General features: G+C 39.8%; 1 protein-coding gene across 5 annotated transcripts in view; it reads left to right on the top strand.

Moving 5' to 3' along the window:
* enah (ENAH actin regulator) overlaps positions 1–21,990 on the top strand; it is a 103,884-nt gene that overhangs the window by 12,235 nt on the left and 69,659 nt on the right. For 4 of the 5 annotated variants that reach the window (XR_003296327.1, XM_026318321.1, XM_026318319.1 and 1 more), the window contains exon 1: positions 16,519–16,671. The exons of the other annotated variant lie outside the window; for it this stretch is intronic. Coding sequence is in view for 3 of the 4 variants with exons in the window: in XM_026318321.1 (XP_026174106.1) it covers positions 16,658–16,671 (14 nt within the window). In the remaining variant the exon portion in view is untranslated. Of the gene's footprint in view, positions 1–16,518; positions 16,672–21,990 lie in introns of those variants that run through there. 5 annotated transcript variants of the gene reach the window in all.

Genomic DNA, 21,990 nt, shown 5'->3' with positions numbered 1-21,990 from the left:
CTGTACTTCCTGTTTGAGCGGCCCAAACGTTTTGACAAGCATGTCAATGATGTTTCTAGTGGCCGTGCCAGCTGGGTAGCTTGGTGTGAGAGAGAGAGAGAGAGAGAGAGAGAGAGAGAGAGAGAGAGAGAGAGAGAGAGAGAGAGAGAGAGAGAGAGAGAGAGAGAGAGAGAGAGAGAGAGAGAGAGAGAGAGAGAGAGAGAGAGAGAGAGAGAGAGAGAGAGAGAGAATTTAAATCATCCACTAAGTGTTGAACATTTGTGCCATTTTTAGTATTAGCTAAAATCCATTGAGAGCACAAAAACCATAAGATACTGAAAGCTGTCACTGAAGGACAGTTTACTAGCTTTTTTTCGAGCTTTTATTACGTCTTGTAATGTTTTAAAAATTCAATTCCGGCTTCAGGCTGTAGCCGTGGGACTGTATTTTATTTCATTTAGCCATCATCTCTAATATAAGACACCTCTCAGAGCTCTGGTGTCACACTGTACAGCCCCTCGCATCCAACTGTCACACAGCTACTGTTCAAAAGCTTAGCACCTGTTGCCACTTGAGAACACACATACACACACAAACTGTTGTGTGGGTACAGTACTGTGCTAAACTTTAGGCACTAAAAACAGACAGGTGATGCTTTTAACATAAATGCCAGAAATAGTTTTTCATTTATCAGTTACCTTCATACAAAGTGCAGTAAAGGGAACCAAACCTAAATCGTATCAGTATGTGCAGCTTTCCCCTTTGCCCTTAAATCAGAAGCAGTTGTCTCTAGTTTGACCTGCACATGGTCTCTTTTGGTACTTTGCAGCACTTTCGAGAAGCTGCTGCAGTTCTTCTGTAGATTCAGACTGTCCCAGTATTTCTGATCCCAGACTAATCCCACACTGCCCAGGTCAAGGCTCTTTGAGGATCAGACCATCATCTGCAGGATTCCTGGTTCTTCTTGCCTCTGAAAATAGTTCTTCATGAATGGTAATGGGTTCTTTATGGGCTTGTTGTCCTGAACAGTGGGATGCACTATGAATCTGGGATCAATCAGATACCTGATGATGTTGTGTGATAAGAATCTAAAACGTCTAAACTGCCCAAGACATTTGCACAGTACTGTACAATAACCTCTAGCTTGACCAGGGCACTTATGGCACTCTAATTAATATAAGTGGGTACCCCAATATATAATGGATCTTTGTATTAGCTTTTTTTTTTTTTAATATATAAAGCTACTCTTTAGAAGACAACTGTAGCTGATTATTTTTGTGCATGCTGTTTTTGAATGATTTGTGTATCTACCTGTGCTTGAGTCTCCTGGGTGTAGGCTAGAGAAGGTCAGACAGTAATCTCTACAGTGAACATAAATCAGATTATACCAGATTACTGCTTTCTCTGGACAACAACAAGACTAGCACTACAAGATGCCACAGGGCATAATTGTTTTCTTTAGCATTTGTGTATGAGCCCAGAGTGGTTTATCTTGTTCATGATCTTGTTCATCATGTTCATGAGATGTTTTATACTTGGATATCAAGACAAGTGCACAGGATTTCTTCACATAAATATACTGAACCCCTCATTTTTGTTAGAAGGCAAAGTCTGGCTGATGTACAGTAGGCTTATTTGATCAGTGGCATGCTGTTAGTGTTTGTCTGGGAACACTTGGACTATTGTGTAATAACATCAGCAGGAGGTAGGGTTAAGATGATAGTCCTGTGGGATTAGAGGGGTGAGACCTGGACTAGACGTCAATCTGTTTTACCACAGCCAAGTCAGGCACTCACTAGCCGGCTTTCCACTGCACTTTAGGTTATCCCAACAGTGAATACAGATATCAGCATGTGTTTTGCCGATGTATGGTCTTTGAGCTCAGGGTCGGCTAATGAGTACAACTCTGCAGCTCATAGGGATTCTCTCTTTGGATGGATGTCCAATCTTTTTTTAAAATTTTCTCATAAGCCAATGTGTGCTGAAATTAGTCCCACACTAATTCTGTTTCCCTGCAGCTGCACTCAACACACTTCAAGTCCACTGAAATTAGTGATGCCAATTCAATTTAAATTATATATGCTTCACATTTAAATGGCATTAACAAAGTACAGCCTGAATAGTGGTTTTCCTTTAAAGCTTGTTTAAGGGAAAACCATTATTTAGGCTGTACTTTGTCAGTTTTCAGTCAAAGTTAAGTTACTTGTGACAGTGAGTACTACACAGGCTTTAAAGACCAGTGTGTCTTCTTCAGAGAGTTACTCAAGTGACATCACCCAGGTAACTAATTAATATCTGTTTGTGTGTAACAGGCAGTGGGCCTTAATTGTTAGTATTGGTGGTAGTATTGTCTTTCTGATGTATTATTTAATGCCAGTGACAAACAACCATAAAACAATTGTAGGTATTAAAAAATACCAATAGAAACTGTAACCCCAGAAGAAGAAAACAGCTTTCCTGGTTTAAGGATACAATTTAAAATACTTTAACAGTGTGCCTGCCTGTAGCCACAGAAAGGTTGAAGAAAGACGTGCCTTTTTTTTTTTTTTTTTTTTTTTTTTCTTCAGTATGTAATGAACAACCAAATTGACCTTAGTTGTTCAAATGTAAGGTTTTCAGTTTCAGTGTCATGTTTGTGCAGATTGTGTTTCCAGTGTTGCTGTAAGCAGGGCTGTATTATCATCCACACATGTAACCTCAGGCAGCAGATGTCACTGGTAGTAAAAGCTTATGTGGCAACCTGTAATGCCTCTGCCCTCTACCCTGCCAGTCTGTGTGTATGTGTGTTTGGTGGGGGCTGCCTGGTGATCCAGTCCAGACTAGATGCTCCCTGTTTCCTCTCACACTCACTGTGGGCCCACTCTGTGTGGGAAGCACTGCCAACGTTTGAAACATGCTGCGTTTTTTTTGTATGGATATCTGTGTGTATGTGAAGCTGAACCTGTCTGGGAAGCCAGTGTGATGAGGTGCTATGTTTCGGGTTGAAAAGGGTGACAGTCGGTATTTATGTGTGTGAAGAGTAAAAACAGGTGGCTGTTGTGTTTGTCCATCTGTCCTTTCTTCTACAATGAGAAGAAGCAGCTGTCTGTCCTTTCCCCTTCCTCTGCCCTCTGTGTGTTGTTTCTGCACAGGTCAGAGGTCACAAACTACAATCTGTACAAGATACTCAGTCTGTACTTTCCTGTAAAAGCCATTTGGTCCTAACTAGTAAAAGTAACATCCTTCATCTGGGTGTTTGCATGTGTCTGCTGTCATGTGCAGTGTAGCAGATTTGTGTTTTAGGGTTTTTTATATTGATACAAGAGGATGTGTCTATGTGAGGCTTTAAATAGAGCTGCTGCTCCGCTATGATCATTACCATGAACCAGTCAGGGAGAGTAACTTGGTACATTACACAAGTAATATACTTTTTCTTTAATTGAGTATTTCTGTTTTGTGGTACTTTATATTTCTCCTCCTGTACATTGGCAAAATATGTGTCGTACTTTTGTATTCATGACTTTTGATCCAATAAGCTTATAAAATGCACTGCGTTATTAAAGTTGTTCAAAATAGTATCTATGAGTGCAGATGACTGAGTTGTTAGTGGTTACCCTCTAAATTTCTCACATGGTTTTATTTAAATAACTGACATTTAAATGATCCAATATTAACCAACAGCACAAAGATTAGGGAAAACTGTAAAAAAAAGAAAAGTGTTTACCACAACATAGTTTTTCTTCCTTGCTACACCATGGATCATCTCATCTTTGGAGGGGCAGACACCTAATTTGTGAAGAACTGGACTAAAGTATCTGAAACTAACTGTATATAAAGGAGTTAAAACTAGTTCAAATCTGAGCAGCTATAAAAAAAAAAAAAAAAAAAAAAAAAAAGAGAAATTTCCAGCTGTTTTTTTTCTTTTTTTTAATAAATTATTTCGTTGTGGCTGTTTAGAGACACTTTTTAAAACACACATTTTTATGCCATTTGTTGATTAGAAGAAAAAACAAAACACCAGGGTTTTCCTTTAATTAAAAAAATATGTTTATATGTTAGTTTATAATTTGACTTCTTCAGGAGCAGCCTAGGTGTGCTTATCTGCCCCCCCTTCTAATTTTTCTGTCCTGATCTCCCCTTAGCCTCCTTCTCCCTTTCTCCTTTTTTCGCATTGTCTCCCTCCTCTCAATTTCAGGATCTGTCAGATTTTCTCTACTGTATTTCAATACATAAATGGGCATTTAGATCTCTTCTTTACTCATGTCTGAATTCAGTTAAACTTTTCAGCTGTTGCACATTACTGAGATGACAACATGTAAAACGCCCACAGAGCATTCCCTCTAGCCTCTAACTGCTTCAGTTATTTTTCCTCATTAAAATGTGTGTGTCTATGTGCATAGAGGAGCAGCAGGATGCGTTATCAGCTCTTCAGCAGATCTTTGGTTTGGTTTTCAGCTTGTAAAAATCCATCAGCTGTTCCATCATTTATTTCTGTCATTCAGTCTTCCTTTTCATTCATCTCTGCCTTGTTCCTGCATCGTTCCTTTCCTCTTCTCACACTTCATCTCTCAATTGCTTCTCTGTTTTTCGCTCTTTCTCACACCCACACTAACAGATGGATTGTAGCTATTGTTTCACACAGAAAACATGGTCAGTTTATGAGGGCTTTGACAGCAGTGGTGTGTGTGTGTGTGTGTGTGTGTGTGTGTGTGCGCGTGTGCGCGTGTGCGTGTGTGTGTGTGCGTGTGTGTGTGTGTACTCTTGTTTGAGACTGAAAGAAGTCTCCAAGCTCCTCAGCTCAGAGTTATCAGCATGCAGGTCCAACACTTGCTGGGGCTTAAAGCCACAGCTCTCATCAAATACATAACCTACACTGGAGAATCCAGCACCACTGCTAGCAATGACTCTCTTAAGACTTGTCACTTTCAGTGCTGATTGTCCCCTGTACATCAAGGGCAGGATCAATGCTGTGAGCGTGATTTTATAAATTGTATCAATACTTTTGTAAAATGACTGATCTACAAACTAAAACTGATAGCTGAGAATGTGCACTGTAAGCTACTGTCTGTATTTGCTCAGTCGAGGATGTTTTAAGAGTGAGGACTGTGACTGTGTACTATTATATTTAAAAGGTTAGCAAGGACTAACAAGGAGAGGCAGTAAAAGGTGATAGGTTTGATAATGGGAAGGTATATGCTTGTCCTCCATAAATATTTTCAGTAATTGAGGCAGAAGGGAGCCGGCAGCATCGTCAGGGCTTTTTGTTTCTTTTTGATGATGTTTTTGCCAAGCTCATGTTGTTTTAGTAAAATTCCTTGCTGTGTAAAGACCTCTGTGAAAACATTACACACACAGTACAGACAAAAACTCTGACCACTCTTTGACTCTTATCTGCTTATGATGCTTCTTTCAGAGACTTAGAAACACAACCAGGGAGACTTACATACAACACAGACATACAAAGCAATGCAGGAGAGTTTCTGAACATTATCATCTCGATGAAGAGAAGATTAGTTGCAGGACAGTAGACACGTGGTGCTGCCTGTTGCTGTCTGGCATCATGTTGCCCTCCCCCTTCTATCACCCAGTCTCTAGTCACTTTTATGGTCTGTAAAGTTTACAACCAGCTACACTGTTGCTCCTGCATCATTCTGTAAATAGTGACTCAGCTAAAAAAATACAACTAAAAAAAGTGTAGTCATTCGATTGACAAAGTGGGGGTTGACTCAGGGTCTCCTTGAGTGATGCGTCAACACATAGCCACAGCAACTTTTAAGGGGCAGCTCTACTCTTTATGTGTAGTATCAGTCAGTTAAATGTAGCTTGGTATTGCTTGTGTAGGTGTACAGATTGGGAGTGTTTGGACTCTAAACAGATACATGGGTGTGGTTTAAAGTTGCAGTACAAGGTGCAAGAGTTAGGCCAGGGCATTGCTGCCATTGTCAGTTTTTGTGATTCATGCCAAAGATAGCCAGTTTGTTTTTATTGCCAGTATATCTGCCCATCTTGGAGGATTAGCCTGTAAAAAGGCTTTTATTTTGTCAAACAAGTACTTGCATTGCACTCTTTTCACTCTAATCGCTTGCAGTCAGAACCAAATGTATGTAACTGTTGTGTTTTTATTCATTTAGTTGGAGAAAGTGCCACTCCCTGCAATTAGCAGATGTTTAAACTGGATCCAAAATAGTAAAGCGTTCATGGGGTAGGGCTGTGCAATTAATCAAATTTTGATCTTGATTGTGATTTCGGGTCTCAACGATCACAAAAACTATGTAATCGAGAAAAAAAAAGATTATTCTGTTTTTCAAGTTATTTTGGCCTGTGTTCTTAATGACGCACATGTCCACTTTCGCCCCTCAAGAAGCCCAAACTCTCTCGGCCTATACTGTTGTTGCGTATGTGGTATCTGGTGGCATTTAAAATCAGCACAGTGAAGATGGCGGAAAGAGAGCAGCCACAGAAGTCTTTGGTCAACAAAAGAGGTAGAAGCATTTCTATTTGGGAACAGTTTGGATTAGAAGAAGCAGACGTGGATGAAAAACATATTATGTGCAAGATTTGCTACACGGTGGTGTTGGCACCGCTTGGTAACACCACAAGTCTTTTTAACCATCTAAAATATAAACACAGACCGAAATATGACCAACTAATAAAAAGAAACTTAACAACGAACAACCCCCACAACATCCTTCACTACACAGTCATCAACTAAAGACACACTCTACAGTGTAATGCTGAAGAGTATACATAGCAATGCTTTTTATACATTCAAATATATTTTAGATTATTTGTTTTACAGAGAATTCATTGTTTTGTTCAATCAATGCAACATATTTCCAAGGTCAATGACACAGTCAATAATTGTAGAGAGCTGTGATTGCAGTTTCGCTGAGGCATTTGTTCAAAATTGTGGATTTCAGAGGATCTCGTTAAACGGAGGGATTACTTCACTGCCACCTTGACTACTGTGGTACTTTCCTATTACTCAGGACTAAGTTAACACTAATGGTTATTTAGAATCAAGCAAATATTCATAACAGAAGTTTCATCATGATACTGATTTAATGATGACATAATTGACATAATTGATTAACTACACAGAACTTGAATGGCAAAAACACTTATACAAATACAATATTGAAATACATTGGTTACTATAGATAATTACTATCTCTAACTGGTTTACATAGGGATAATTCCTCCAGTAATGGTCGTTTTGGCTCCATCAGTCCTTTAAGTTGAATCCTGTGACAAAACAGTAATGAATTATGACTGATGTCTGGTTTAGCTCTGAGGCCCGTTAAGATTCACAGGTCAGAGGACCTGCCCATTTATTTCCTGCTCGTGGATGCTGGCTCCGTAGTTATAGCTTGGATAGAGTGTCCTTTTTAGGATTAGCTGAGGTTCGAAAATAAGATAAGTCTTTAGAGTGTTTGTTTCAAGGCAATTTCTTGAACTTGACTCAGTTCCTTGATGTGTTTATGAAGAGGATCTGGGTCCTGGAATGTTTGAGGGGTAAATCAAAGTGGGGTTTCCTTTTGCTACATAATCGTGTAAAATAATCTTGATTAGGATGTTTTTCCATAATTGAGCAGCCCTATCATGGGGGTTCTCTTGCCTTTGAAAAGTTGAGGCAATGATGTCAAGACAAGTCTTCACAGACATTAAAAGATATGGCTACATTTTGCTTTCACCAGTTTGTGTTTTGACTTCAGTGTCTATATTCAGTGTCTATAGTCTTATCAGCAGGATGTCTCAAACTGTCTGCCAAATAAGAGTTTTTTTTTTTTTGGTCTCATTTTGTCTCTGCAGCACATCCTTTTAAACTCTTCTGTTATATACTGCTAGTTTCTTCAAAAATGACAGTGTGGCAGTGACTAAGTGGTTTGGCTTCTGAAACAGTAAAATCTTTCCTGTGAGTACTTTGATTTGTGGCTGACTGGTCTATTCCGTTCCGGCCAGTCACTGCTGTGGCTTTTCCATCCTGGGCCACACTGACTCACTGGAATCTACAGAAGAGAAGGAAGAGAGGAAAGCTTGAAAAAAACAACAAAAAACTTTGTTTGCCTCATGAATCCTCACGTGAGCTGATGGTTAATGTTGACTTTAGGAATTTTCCACAGTGGTGGATTTAAGAGTTACAGTAGTTTTTGCATTTTGAGGCATGGAAAGATACAGTACATAAGTGCACATGGTGCCTTATAATCCATCATCTGTCTAGACCTCATAAAAGAATGTGAAACAATATATGCACACATATGCACTCTTACAGTATATGAGTATGTTTAATGACTCCCCAGGTGATTTATGTGTTTCTTCTGATCATATCAACTTCGTCTATGGACCTGATTCAATTTCAATTCAATTCAATTCAATTTTATTTGTATAGCGCCAAATCACAATACAAATCATCTCAAGGCACTTTACAAAAACTAAAACTAAAAACCCAACAATTCCCTTATGAGCAAGCACTTGGCGACAGTGGAGAGGAAAAAACTCCCTTTAACAGAAGAAAAAAACCTCCAGCAGAACCGGGCTCAGTTTGGGCGGCCATCTGCCTCGACCGGTTGGGGTGAGTGGATAGAGCAGAGAGAAAAGAACAGCAACAATAAACAACAAATAGACACTGCAAGTTGGTGGGGCCAGTAACTGCACATCAGCGATAAACAGCTCCAGGACCAGGGACACCTGGTACAGAGAGAGACAGAGAGAGAGAGAGGGAGGGAGAGAGCACAAACTAGGGGAGAGAGAGAGCACAAGGTTAGTAACATTCAATGGTGGAATATACATGAGGTGGGAGAGAAGAGGGGGGGGGGGGTAGGGTAGGGGAGCTCAGTGCACCGATGGTCCTCGGGCAGTCTAGGCCTATAGCAGCATAACTAACTAAGGGATGGTTCAGGGTTGCCTGAAGCCAGCCCTAACTATAAGCTTTGTCAAAGAGGAAGGTTTTAAGTCTAGCCTTAAAAGTACAGAGAGTGTCTGCCTCCTGAACCCAGGCTGGGAGCTGGTTCCACAAGAGAGGAGCTTGATAGCTAAAGGCTCTGCCTCCCATTCTGCTTTTGAGAACTCTGGGAACCACAAGTAGGCCTGCACTCTGAGAGCGAAGTGGTCTATTGGGATAATATGGTACTATGAGGTCTTTAAGGTATGAAGGAGCTTGATTATGAAGGGATTTGTATGTGAGAAGAAGGATTTTAAATTCTATTCTATATTTTACAGGGAGCCAATGAAGAGAAGCCAATATAGGAGAAATATGATCTCTCTTGCTAGTTCCTGTCAGGACTCTGGCTGCGGCATTCTGGATTAATTGGAGGCTTTTTATTAAGATATTAGGACATCCAGATAGTAATGAGTTACAGTAATCTAGCCTTGAGGAAACAAACGCATGGACTAGTTTTTCTGCATCATTTTGAGACAGGATGTTCCTAATTTTGGAAATGTTGCGCAGGTGAAAGAATGCAGTTCTAGAAATTTGTTTTATGTGTGAGTTAAAGGACATGTCCTGGTCAAAAATAACTCCAAGGTTTTTTACAGTAGTGCTGGAGGCCAGGGCTATGCCATCTAGAGTAGCTATAATTTTAGAAAAGTTATTTCTGAGATTTTTAGGCCCAAATATAATGACTTCTGTTTTCTCCGAGTTTAAAAGTAAAAAGTTACTGGTCATCCAAGCCTTTATGTCAGTTAGACAGGCTTGAAGTCTGGTTAACTGGTTTGTGTTAACAGGTTTAATAGATAGATATAACTGAGTGTCATCCGCATAGCAGTGGTAATTAATAGAGTGCTTCCTAATGATATATCCTAAAGGAAGCATGTACAGGGTGAACAGAATCGGTCCTAGCACAGAACCTTGTGGAACTCCATAACTAACTTTTGTTCGTGTGGAAGGTTCATCATGGACATGAACAAACTGGAATCTGTCCGATAAATAGGATTGGAACCACTTTAACGCTGTTCCTCTGATACCAATCACATGCTCCAGTCTCTGTAATAAGATGTTGTGGTCAATGGTGTCGAATGCTGCACTAAGGTCTAGGAGGACAAGTATCGAAACAAGTCCATTATCTGAGGCTAAGAGAAGATCGTTGGTAACTTTCAACAGTGCTGTTTCTGTACTATGATGTGCTCTAAATCCTGATTGGAAATCTTCAAATAGTTCATTCCTGTGTAAGTGGTCTGATAGCTGCTTAGCAACAGCTTTTTCTAGGATTTTAGAAATAAATGGCAGGTTGGATATTGGTCTATAATTAGCCGAGACTCCTGGATCAAGACTAGGCTTTTTGAGTAAAGGTTTGATTACTGCAGTCTTAAAGGCCTGTGGTACGTAGCCTGATACTAGAGATAAATTTACCAAGTCCAATAAAGATGAGTTCATTAATGGCAGGGTGCCTTTAAGCAGTCTAGTCGGGATGGGGTCCAAGAGACACGTTGATGATTTCGATGAAGCAACTACTGATGTAAATTCAGAGAGATCTATAGGAGAGAAGCAGTCTAAACATAACTGAGGTCCTACAGATGATTCAAGAGCTACTGTAGTAGAAGATTCATTTGTTGCAGGTATAGGAAGCACCTGCTGAATTTTATCTCTAATAGTTGTGATTTTATTTGTAAAGAAACTCATAAATTCATCACTGCTGAGAGCTAAGGGAACACTGGGCTCAACGGAGCTGTGACTTTTTGTCAGCCTGGCTACAGTGCTGAAAAGAAACCTGGGATTGTTCTTATTTTCCTCTATTAGTGATGAATAGTATGCAGTTCTGGCTTTACGGAGAGCTTTTTTATATGTTAGTAGACTGTTTTTCCAGGCTAGAAAAATTTCCTCTAAGTTTGTGGAACGCCACTTCCTTTCCAGCCTTCGTGATGCCTGCTTTAAGGTACGAACATGTAAATTATACCATGGGGCTAGTCTTCTCTGAATCACTAACTTCTTTTTCAGAGGGGCTACAGAATCAAGCGTTTCACGCAGTGAGGTTACAGCGCTGTCAACAACATGATCAATTTGGTAGGGAGTAGGATTAAGGTCACTCCACTATTAAACTAAAGCAAGTACTGAGGCCCAGAGGATCAGCTTTTCACCTTTTTTGCCTCAAGCTTCATTGCTCTGGATTGCGCGTAACTCAGGGTAGAGCAATGGTGGGATGATAAACTAAGATGCAAAAGCAGTAACATTACCATCCATCATCCAGCATACAAAAATCCAAAATCTAACATCCCCTCCTGTAGGATGAACAGCAACAGCCAGTCTGGCAAACTGGCAAACCTCTTTAGAACCATAACAAACTGTGTGATGTACTGTATCTAGGATCTAATCCTAAACTGACTACATCCCTTGAGAATCTAAATTAGAAGTAATTGTGTGAATTTTGTCTTGTTTGAATGTTTCCTTCCTTGTTAAGTGTATTAAATAGATATTGCTTTTAGATATAATTTTATTATATAAAAAAACAGCCCAGTACTGAAGCTGTTTCTTCATATTTTATGGTTAAATGTTTTCTTCCATGATGTGACTTCAGCTTGAGGCCTGCCACTGTCAGACTGTCCAGACTCAATAGCTATCTGCAAAACAATTGACATTTTGCAGAGATATTCATGGACCTCAAAGAATTAATCTTAATGACTTTGGTGATCCTTGAAAATGAACATTACAACCCTGTGGCGTAGCTATACGCTCACACTTCTGTTATACAGATGTTGCCAGTGCATGTGCTTCATCTGAATCATTTTCTGAGAGAAAACAAGAAGCATGGCAGAGTAACTGCTGTTATGTGCTGGCATGGCATGCTGTTCTTGCTTCTTATAATAGGCAATAAATCATAGGTGTGTTTGTTAGGCCAGTTTCATCAGATTCCTGGAGGAATCTATGCTGAAATACAGGGTTTAAAATATCCCTGTGTTTTAAGTCTCATTTCATGTCATCAAGTTAGTGAATGATCAAAGATGTCTCCACTTTTTTTTGTGGAGCTTTTAGTTTGCATGTCTGGATCTTGTAGAGTTTATCTCCTTGTATTCCTGCAGATGCCATCAGCCTGCACTGTATAGTTATGACAGTAAAAGAGTGGCAGCAGTTTGTGAAAAAAAAACTAAAAACACAGACGATGGTACATAGATGCAGACCCAGGACTCTGTGAATGTCCTACATAAGATGACAACACACACACAAACAGACCCCTGTGTGAGTGGAATTCCACAGGCTCAGCACAAACTGGCTTCAGAGGGGGCACAGGCTGAGTAGGAATGGCCTCAACAAAACATTTTACAAACCGCTCTCCTTTATTAATGTCACCAAGAAGCAAGTCAAGTGAAACCAGGCGCTTATTTTGTTGAAGGATGCTTTAGGGAAAGGTTTAAGAGCTGTGCGTGAGTAAACATGAACATACCGCTCTCGTCATCTGATGAATTTAAAAGACATGCAGTGGTCTATGTTTCTATGACTGCCTTGATTTTCTGATGCCAAGGATAGAGGGTAATGCAGTTGTTTATCTATGCAGGCAGGATAAAAAAGAAACGAACACTGACAGAACGTTACTATCACTGCAGTAACCTGTGAGCGCTGTCACCTGCATGTTGCCCCACCGATCTCATAGGAGCATGCCAGTGTTATTGTCCTCGCACGACCAACAGCTGTGCGTTTCCCTATGACAGATTTAAAACATACTGTTATTCAATGGTGTCACTATGGCATAAACCTGCACTTCATGTAGCAGAAGTCTAAACATAATCTCTTTGTCCCCGCTTGTCACACAGAAGCGTTTGCTGGATTACGTCTGCTGCTATCTGCTATCTTCAAATTCATTTATAGAAGCTGCCTAAGACACCATTGTGTCTGACAGTAAAGAGAGAGACCAGTGACTGTGGGTGGTGGAGAAGGAGACTGTGGATTCAGCTGACTCTAGTGCACACTACCTGTAAACTGTGCATAGTTTAGTCAAGTGGCATCAACCAGAGTTGGACCTGAATTCTGTAACATTAAACATGTGACTTGCTTGGGGCTGGTGACACAATGCATTTTTAAACTATAAATGATGAAGGTGGAAGAAACAGCTCTGCAGGGTTTCTTGCACTTCACTCAGGGTTTGATTATTCTCAATATGTTCCAACATTTCCAAACACTAGTATGGAGCTAAATACACAGCACCCATGTTGCTCTGTCAGAAGCAGTGGATTTAGCCATGTTTGGGCAAAACTATTAAATGCTTAGAACATACAGTGTGTATGGATGGGCAGCAGAGAACTGAATTTTACTGTAGTTAATGGTGTCTGTGGACATTTGAAACTGGTTTTCTACCACATATCTTGCTGCTTTTGGAATGCAGTTTAACAGATATGTAGTTAAGCAGGAAACAGCGAGTCCAATTGTAAAGAAGGTTATGTACAGAGCTTTTACAGCTCCATTACAAGTCTGCAGGGGGGGGTGTATTTTTAGGTGGAGCATATAAACTGACAGAGCAGCCCAAGCAGCCCATCACAACTTCAAAGTAGAGAAAATATGCAGCCAGTGCAGTTGAGTTGGGTTTGTGACATTTTTGGAATACTGCTTCCTTTTTCTTAACCTGGATTCAGATAGTTCCTATTGCTCATTTCACATGCAGCTCCACAGCTTCTTCTTCCACCAGGTGAGTCAAGACTCAGCTTTGGCAGAAGAAGATGTGCTCCAGATTTAGACCATGTATTTTCTGGAGTTTCTGCCACAGCTTCTAAATAAAATAAGCATCTCATTCATAAGTGCCAGCTTCTCAAGTTGAAATCCAGCCACTTTCACATGGAAAATTTGATTAGTGTCCTTATTGTAGGCAGGAAATTCTTTGATGACATTTAGTATCTTTCCATCTATCATCCACTCAGTCTTGTTTGATAGATGCGTCTACTGGTGCTTATTGTAGCAACAGAGCGTTGCTACCAAACACTGCTAACATTTGCTGTTCTGCTGTAGCCAAGTCAGCAGCTAATGCTGGCTGATCTGTGCTTTTATGCACACACATAACAAAGTTGTACAGTAACTGTTGTTCCCCCTTCAGCAGGTTTAACCAGTCAGGCCGGCAGTGGTTCTGGCTTGGGAGGAATTAATCCTGGTATGTGTAAGTACAGTACATAAGCACAGTTTGAATCTAGAAAATCTGAATTGTAGTGGCACAGTGGTTGTGGTTGTGGCAGAGTGGGAGTTAAATGACCACACAGTCACAGTTTTACTAAGGAAAAATCTGGAATAATCTTTTTCACACTGTCTCTGTTAATGGATGTGTATCAATACACACACACACACACACACACACACACACACACACACACACACATTCACAGGATGGCCTTAATGTCCTTAATTCTGTCAGCCCACTGGCCCAGTAAAAAAAAAAAATCACATCACCATAGAGACCACATGAATGGCCTGTTAGCATGAGAGGTGAGATGAGGGGAGGGTTTAGGGTGGACAGAAGGGCAAACTGGGAGGGATGGAGCACAGGAAGGGTCTGAAGGGAATGGGATGAATGAATGGAGAGTGTTTGAGAGTGGGTAGGAGGAGGGTGGAGAGAGTGGGCAACTTTAAAAGAAGCTAGCTGATGGTTGGTATAGCTACGTTATAGCAATTGTACACCATGCAACAATACTAGTGAAAATGTTCATATTTTAAGAGCTCCTTGATATTTCTTCCATTGCACAGGCTAAAGGAAGCCTGAATTTTGGCATTTCTCAATTTGTGAGTTTTTTTTTCCACATCAAAAGCTGTCATCAACTAAAATTAGCTTTTTAAAATGGTGGTGGCTGGTGTTGCCTTGGCTTAGTGTTTGATGAATCAACATAAAGGTTACTTGTGGTTCCTATTGTACTGCAAAGTACCTACTCCAAATGTAGAAGCTAGAAAAGTCCCCCAAAACAATGTTCTAAGATTTATTCTAGCTCTCAGTTCCTGCGGTATAGAGAGACAAAAAAGGGGAGTGTCCTCCAGCAGTTCTAAGAAATATGAAAGAGTTCCGTTGGTCTTTTTAATAAGTTAATAAGTTTTGCCACAGTGATGAGTGGAAGTGTTGAAAGGAAACACTGTTTTATCGTTATTATTCTTTATTGAAAGTAAGTCCGAAAACCATTCAGATTGTCCTCTGTTGAGTTGACTCAAAGGTCCTCAAAATTTCAGGTAAAGCGTTAAATATCAAACGATGCATTTTAAATCTCTGTACATTGTCCATACCCTAAAACCTCTGTAGGAAGACCAAGTCACAAATTACAAAAAAGATATGATTGCCTCTCTTTACTCATTTTAAAGAAAAGCGACTATTTTATTTTTTGACTCGTGATTGGATTTTGTTTTTGACTTGACTTGTGTGAAAGAGTTCTTTGTTCAATTCAGGTGTCCCTTTGAGCTATGACAGTTTGACAGCATGAACAATACCAAGGCAGCATCTGAAATTGCATACTTCTTTACTATATAGTATGCGAGGCGAGTAGTATGTCCCAATGTGTAGTATGTGGAAAAACAGTAGGTGAGAAGTACTGAAATGAATCGCTACTTCCACTCAAATTGTGTAGTGTGCATATGATGGACACTTGGCTATCCCATGATGCCACGGGAAAGGAGTCGTCATATGGCGGAAAGCGCCGCCGTGGCTCTTTTCAAATGTACCTCAGAGAAAAATGTTGTTCATTGTGGTTAATTTGCACTTGGTTAATATGATCTAAATAAACGGCTGACTTATTGAAAGTTTAAACGATGTAAATCTGTAAGATGATTTTGTGAGTCGGTTGTAAAAAGATGTTTATTCATTACTATTACTGAGCAGATCAAGGTAACATCAATGATGTATGTCAGCCTGTTAACACTGCTTTCTTTAACAGAGACTTTTGTAGTTAAGACGGGAAGCACGTACTTGCTCAAATGTAGTGCCTACCAGATAGTATGCGATTTCAGACGCAAGACCCTGGGTCTGAAGCAGCTGTAGGGAATTCAACCATCATTCACTTTTAAACGTTTACACCTTCACTTCAAAACGTCTCATGTAAAGAAAGCCCCCAGACAGCTGTGCTGACATCAGCGGAAATGTCATCCTGATGACATTTTTAACTGTAAATGTGACATCCAGACATGAATAATTCAACTTTTGACAAAGGCGTTGAACTGGGATGTTTCTAAACTTTATTTTGGCATTTGGAAATGGCTCTGAATAGCCCAATGGGATTCTTTTAAATGTAGGTTAATGTTTCAAACTTCTGTTAACACATTACTTAAGTTAATACTTGGGATTATGATGTCTTAATGGCATTATCTGTTTAGGATGACATGTTACTTTCTTTGGTAACAGATTTTAAGTTCTGTATCAGAATGATGAACCTAGAGGCTTTATAATCAATATAATATAATCCAGCCTGATGACGTGTGCCTGTCGCGATATTTATTTTTGGACAGGGCAGAGAAACATTCTTATGGGGGAGGGTTGGTCTCCTCAGTGATCCCCAACTGAACACTCACAGCACCCACGCCCATCCAGCTGCTCCACTTTTAGCCACCCTTGGTTCCTCCCCACTGTCACTGTCCATCTAAGTGCCGACTCACTTTCCCCCCTGCAAGGTCGGTCGGTCAGTCAGTCAGTCAGTTCGTCCTGCCAGCAGTCAAGCAGCTTTTGTCAGTGTGTGGGCTGATAGACACTGGAAGAATTAGACCAAACATTTCTTTTCTTTTAGTCAGAGGTGCCGGATTCACATTGCCGACACCAAGATGACTCGTGACTCGTAAGTTTTATCTGGTGGTTGTGAAGTGGTGGAGCTACTAGAAAATTTAAGTCAAAAAGGGCCAGAGGCTTAATCAGTTTCAACATTTTCCTTTCTTTACCTTCATTAACGTCACCTAAAAGGTAGCTACTGCATCTGAGCTTGCCTAGAAGATAACTTCTGAAGACGATAGCTTATGATGGAGGATAAGCCTTGTCTTTGAGTATACCTGCCTGCTTTTCTACCCGTCTGTCCACACTATCTCTTTGACATTTCTTATCACTCAGGAGAAACTAGCCTTAGCTTTTAGCGCCATCCACCTATTTGTTATTTGGAGCTATTGTGTGAAGAAGTCTCTCTCACCAGATGAGATGATGTTTTTATATTTATAGAACTGCAGTGGATGTTACACTCCTCCAGTCAGAGGGAGTTTATAGTCGGTTATAGGATAAAATTCATCTCTGCATGAGGTGATGAGGCACATCTGGTGCTGCTGTTGTATTTAGTTAAAGACGGCAAAGGAAACTTGTTTATAAAAAAAAAAAAAAAAAAAAAAGGTCTTTGTAGTCTTGCACTGTTGAGTTATTCTAAAAGTGTATGCTTGTGATAATGATGTGGGCCATTTTATGTTTGCCTGCTGTTGCAGCATCTGTTGTGTTGTATCACTGTGAGCACTAGGGATGGGTTTGATAGGATCTTGTAGAATCTGAATGTCATGCTGAATTTACTCATCAAATCTTAATGCTTCATCAAATTTGTTTAAATGACTTGTTTTAAAGGTGGGCTGTTTTTTTTTTATATCCGCTCAGTGCGTCAGCAACTTAAACTATTTTGTGTAACAAAAGCTATATTATTATTTAAAAATTTTGCTTTTACCATTTAGTAACATTATTGGCCATTGTAATTGTGATTATAAACCAATTTTCAGATTAGCATGACACTGACACTAATAGCACGTTTAGTACTTAACATTGTGCTTTGCTGTTAGGATTTTCACATTTTTGTCGCCACTCTGTGTCCTTTATTAGCCGTGTTTGGACTTTTCGCTTGATCCTTGTGTGCTCCTTGGTAGGGGCTGTGTTGCACCACAGTGAAAACAATTCATTCTACTTTAGCAAACAGTGAATATCAATGAAACACATTACTGATGTTTTACATGCACAGTGCACTCAATGTTAACTGAAAGCAAACTAGTTGCTGCACTGCTATAGGTCACATAATCAGATAGACACAGAATGCAGTGCCACACCAGCAGTAGGTTGAGACAAAGCCCTTGTCCTTCTCAAGTCATCAACAATAACCAATTCTTTAATATGTTATGTGTTCAACATTAGAAATTTTCAGAGGTCTTGCCGTTCCCCCTTTTTCTTAAGTGCTTTCCTCAAATATTGTGTTTTGCAGTTGTTCCAGGATCCCAAATAGAACCTAGTCCCAGTGGGGATTCAGATACTGCTGAATTGTGTGCCCTTGAAATAATTTGCTAAATGAATAAATTAATATAGTATATAGTAATATGACACTGAAATACTCAAAAATACTCAACTACATCTAGAGGTCCTGCTTTTAAATTCAACTATCTAGTAAAAATATCTTGGTATTATCTGCAACAGTATTTAAAGTATCAAAATTAAAGTGAATCTGTGCCTGTACTTCAACAGGCAGCTAGGAACCAGTAGAAACTAAACCTAAACTTGTGCCATCAATTGTATGAATTGATTCCTCTCAAATGTAATGAATTGTGTACATCACCTACATTTAATATGAGGAATTAATTTCATACCTTCCATGTTAACTCAAACTGTTGTGAATGTTTCTACTGAAAGATAATTCTCAAAGTAATTTATCTAGCTACATTAACTATGGACTCGGATGTTTATAACAAATAACTGTTGAATGTCAGAGAGCGTCTGCTTTCATGAGAAAAGAGCGTACCTTAGTCGGGGTAGGCGTCAATACAGTGGGAAAGCCCCATGAGTTGGTCGTCGGCAGCGTAATTAGGATGTTAACGGAGCGTCATTGATAGACTAAAAACGGGACCTAGACTTGAATTGAGGCAGAGAAGCCACAGAACTAAATCTTCTTCATTTACATACACAATCAGACAAACTGATTGTGTATTTAGATTTTCTAAAATCTAAATACACAATCAGATTTTAGAAAATCTAAATACTCTGAGATGACTTTGTAACTGTTTCCACCTTAAGACATACTGTATGTACAATTCTTAATCTCTTCTCAATCTCTGAGTCTTCTGAATCAAAGTCTTGGGTATTATTAGTGCATTTTGAAATTCATAGTTTAGGTGAAGGTCTGACCACATCTTAAGACAAATGTATACATAAATGCAAGTAAGTGGTGCAAGTCATTCCATATGTGCCTTAGTGTAATAAGTGGAAATAATGAAGCTGAATTAGTTGTTGATGCTTTAAGTCATGTTTTGCCTGGTGTGCTGTCCCCTCCTTCATAAAGCTACATGTGTCTGTTACCAGTTGTCAGACTTGTCTTCAGTACAGTGAATTCACCCAGCAACAATGACGTCATTGTACAGAAAGGACAACAAAAACAGTGCCAGCCAAATGACAACAGCTCAGAGTCATGCTCCTGTCCCCGTACACAGAACTGTACCATCCAGCTGTCTGCGTGCTCTCTGGCCTTGAAAGGTGATTTTAGTCATGTATATTTCAAGTATAATCAGTAATCTGACTCAGTAGAGCAGCTTAGTGCACCACATGAATGGAATCATTAGTATCATGGATTACATCTGGGCTCATTTGTGCTACGACGAGTCAAAATCTCTCTTGAAGAACATTGCAATATGGGTTAAAATGAGTATTTTAGTGTAAGACTGTCATCATTATAGTTAAAATCAAACATGGAAAAGGTTGTGGAATGATCACAGACCGCATCGTTTGAAACAGGGAATAAACCGTGGTCGTCTGTGTCAGTCCTGTATTTGGTGGACCGGTCCTTGCCTGTGCCTGAGAGTTTTCCATTCGTTATAGGTTACCTGACTTCTCCTAAAAATTATTATGGCCCCAATGTTGCCTTTATTATGGCCCCAATGTTGCCTGACGAGAAAATGAAACTGTTGGCCATAAAAAATCTGCATGCATGGACAAACTGCAGAGTTGTCTCTTTTCTCTTTTTGTTTTTAGGGAAGGGCAGTCTCCACCACTGGCAGTGGAAGTCTGGTTGTTTTACCTCTGTTTTCATGACTAAGGAGGATTATGTCTTAATAAACGAATTGTTGAAAGCAGAGATTAAAGAAAACACATACCTGCCTGACTCCAGAGTTAGCAGATTCAAGGCTGCTTTATCTAAGATATTCAGTCCATGTAGCCATTTTTAGACTGGCTACATGCAAGATTTGCTTTACACTGGTTTCAGGGTCAAGCTTCGGATGAGAATTATCATTAAAAATGCCAGAGCAGCACTTCAGGTTCTACTGGACACTTTCCATTTCAGGGCTTTCTCCTTGGTGCCTTCTCACTTTAGTGCACCTGAAAAACATCCTGTCGGAGTTATGAAAGGACAATGGCTGTATTCTGATCAGTGTTGATATTTCTGCAGTAATAAAAAGCTGTCTGTTTATTAGAGGAGTGTTCCCACACCCTGTGCATTGTGTGAGCACAGTAACTATATCATGTATTGTCACTATGCCTTTGTTGAGAACTAAATGCACCATTGTGATGGCCAGTGGTGTATTATGGGCACACCACCCTAACAGTCTGTGTGCACCTGTCTGCCACCTATTGCAATGTTTCCCCTAGAAATTTTTTCAGGCACAGGGGCAAGAGGATGATAGAGATGTTGCTCTGAATCTGACATCTTCTCTGAGCTTGTATCTCCATTGATTGATCCTCTGTGCCTGATACAGGCACATTGAATGCAGGATCAGCATAGTCCTGACATCCTATCTACTGTAACTAAACAGCAGAAATACTCACAAGTTGGTAAAAACTAGCTGAAAAAATGAAGAAAAAGATGCCACCTACAGGAAATAAAAGTTCTGTCTCTCTCTCTCTGTCTGTCTGTCTGTCTGTCTGTCACTGTTTAGTCAGCTCTGTTTTTTTTTTTTTTTTTTTTTTTGCCTGCTGTGGCAAAGAGGACTGCTGACTTGTTCCTCAGCAGCGCACACACATTAAGAAGAGAAGGCTTTTTGGAGAGTTTAATTAAAGCGGAGGGCTGATGGTGAATTATTATGTTGGTCAAAAAACCTCTTAAAAACATTCCTGGACAGATTAGAGACAGAGGGAAATCTGATGTTTCACTGTAATATTTATTTCAGTGTTTTGCTGTTTGAACTGTGTGACTTGCTGTATCCTATGAGAGACGTGTGTATATGTTGTGCATAAAATCTGCCATCTGATATGAGTATTTTGTGAGGCCTTACTACGTCTCACAGTATCTTGGTTCAAGACAATTTGCTTTATTATATTGAATTTTACTAGTCAGAACATTCACCTTCTCTTTTGCTGTTTGCTCCTGGTTATTCCTCTAGCTTGTCTTGAATGTAGCACTTGTTTCTTGTTTTTTTTTTTTTTTTTTTTTTTAAGGTCTGAGGATTCACTAAAACTCACGTTGCATCTTAGAGAGCAGTAAACAGTTGTATGCCAAAGTTAAGTCAGTTCTTACTTCAAGCACTACTGAGACACAGGTGCCAGCCAGCAGGGCCAGTAAAAAGCTTTTTAGTTTGCTCAATACAGTGTGTGGTGTAGCCAGATGAATACAACAGTTTAAAGTCAGAGGGGCTGCTGTTATTAAAATTATGATCACATCAGCGTGATCCCTAGGATTAATATAATTAATTTTTAAGGTGACCACTTTGCAACTCTGCTTTGCTTTATTGACTTCAGCTCCTTCACTGTCACCATCCACCCTTGCTTTTGTTTAATGAGCCGTTTTGATACTTAAATTCTGATACAGTTTGACTAACAGGAAAACGTTTTCCCTCAAATGATCAGGATGTAAGTACCACCATGGAAGACTACCTTGTTTGCTGTGTGTGTTTGGTGTTTGAGCCACCTGTGCCCTGCAGCCTCCTGCAGTGACACAGCCTGAAATGGCATCAGGCCTCAAGGGAGAGAAGACGTCTTGCTGTTCAGCCCTCTCTTTCTTCTGCCTTGTTTTTAACAGAACTATTTACAGTGTCTCTGTCTTCTTGTCTGCACTCATCCCTTCTTTTCCTGGATCTGTCACCTTTGCAGTACTGGGATGTTATGTCTAATGCTACTTACTAATGAAATGAATAACTCATACGGTCAGCCATTCGGTTTATAGCTTTGCTTAAATTATTGATATTAGGGTGAGTTTAACTAGGTGATTTAGAGTCTGGATAGT

Source organism: Mastacembelus armatus, chromosome 24 (genome assembly GCF_900324485.2).
Source record: "Mastacembelus armatus chromosome 24, fMasArm1.2, whole genome shotgun sequence".
Lineage (NCBI taxonomy): Eukaryota > Metazoa > Chordata > Actinopteri > Synbranchiformes > Mastacembelidae > Mastacembelus > Mastacembelus armatus.
This window is presented reverse-complemented; position numbering and strand designations above follow the sequence as displayed.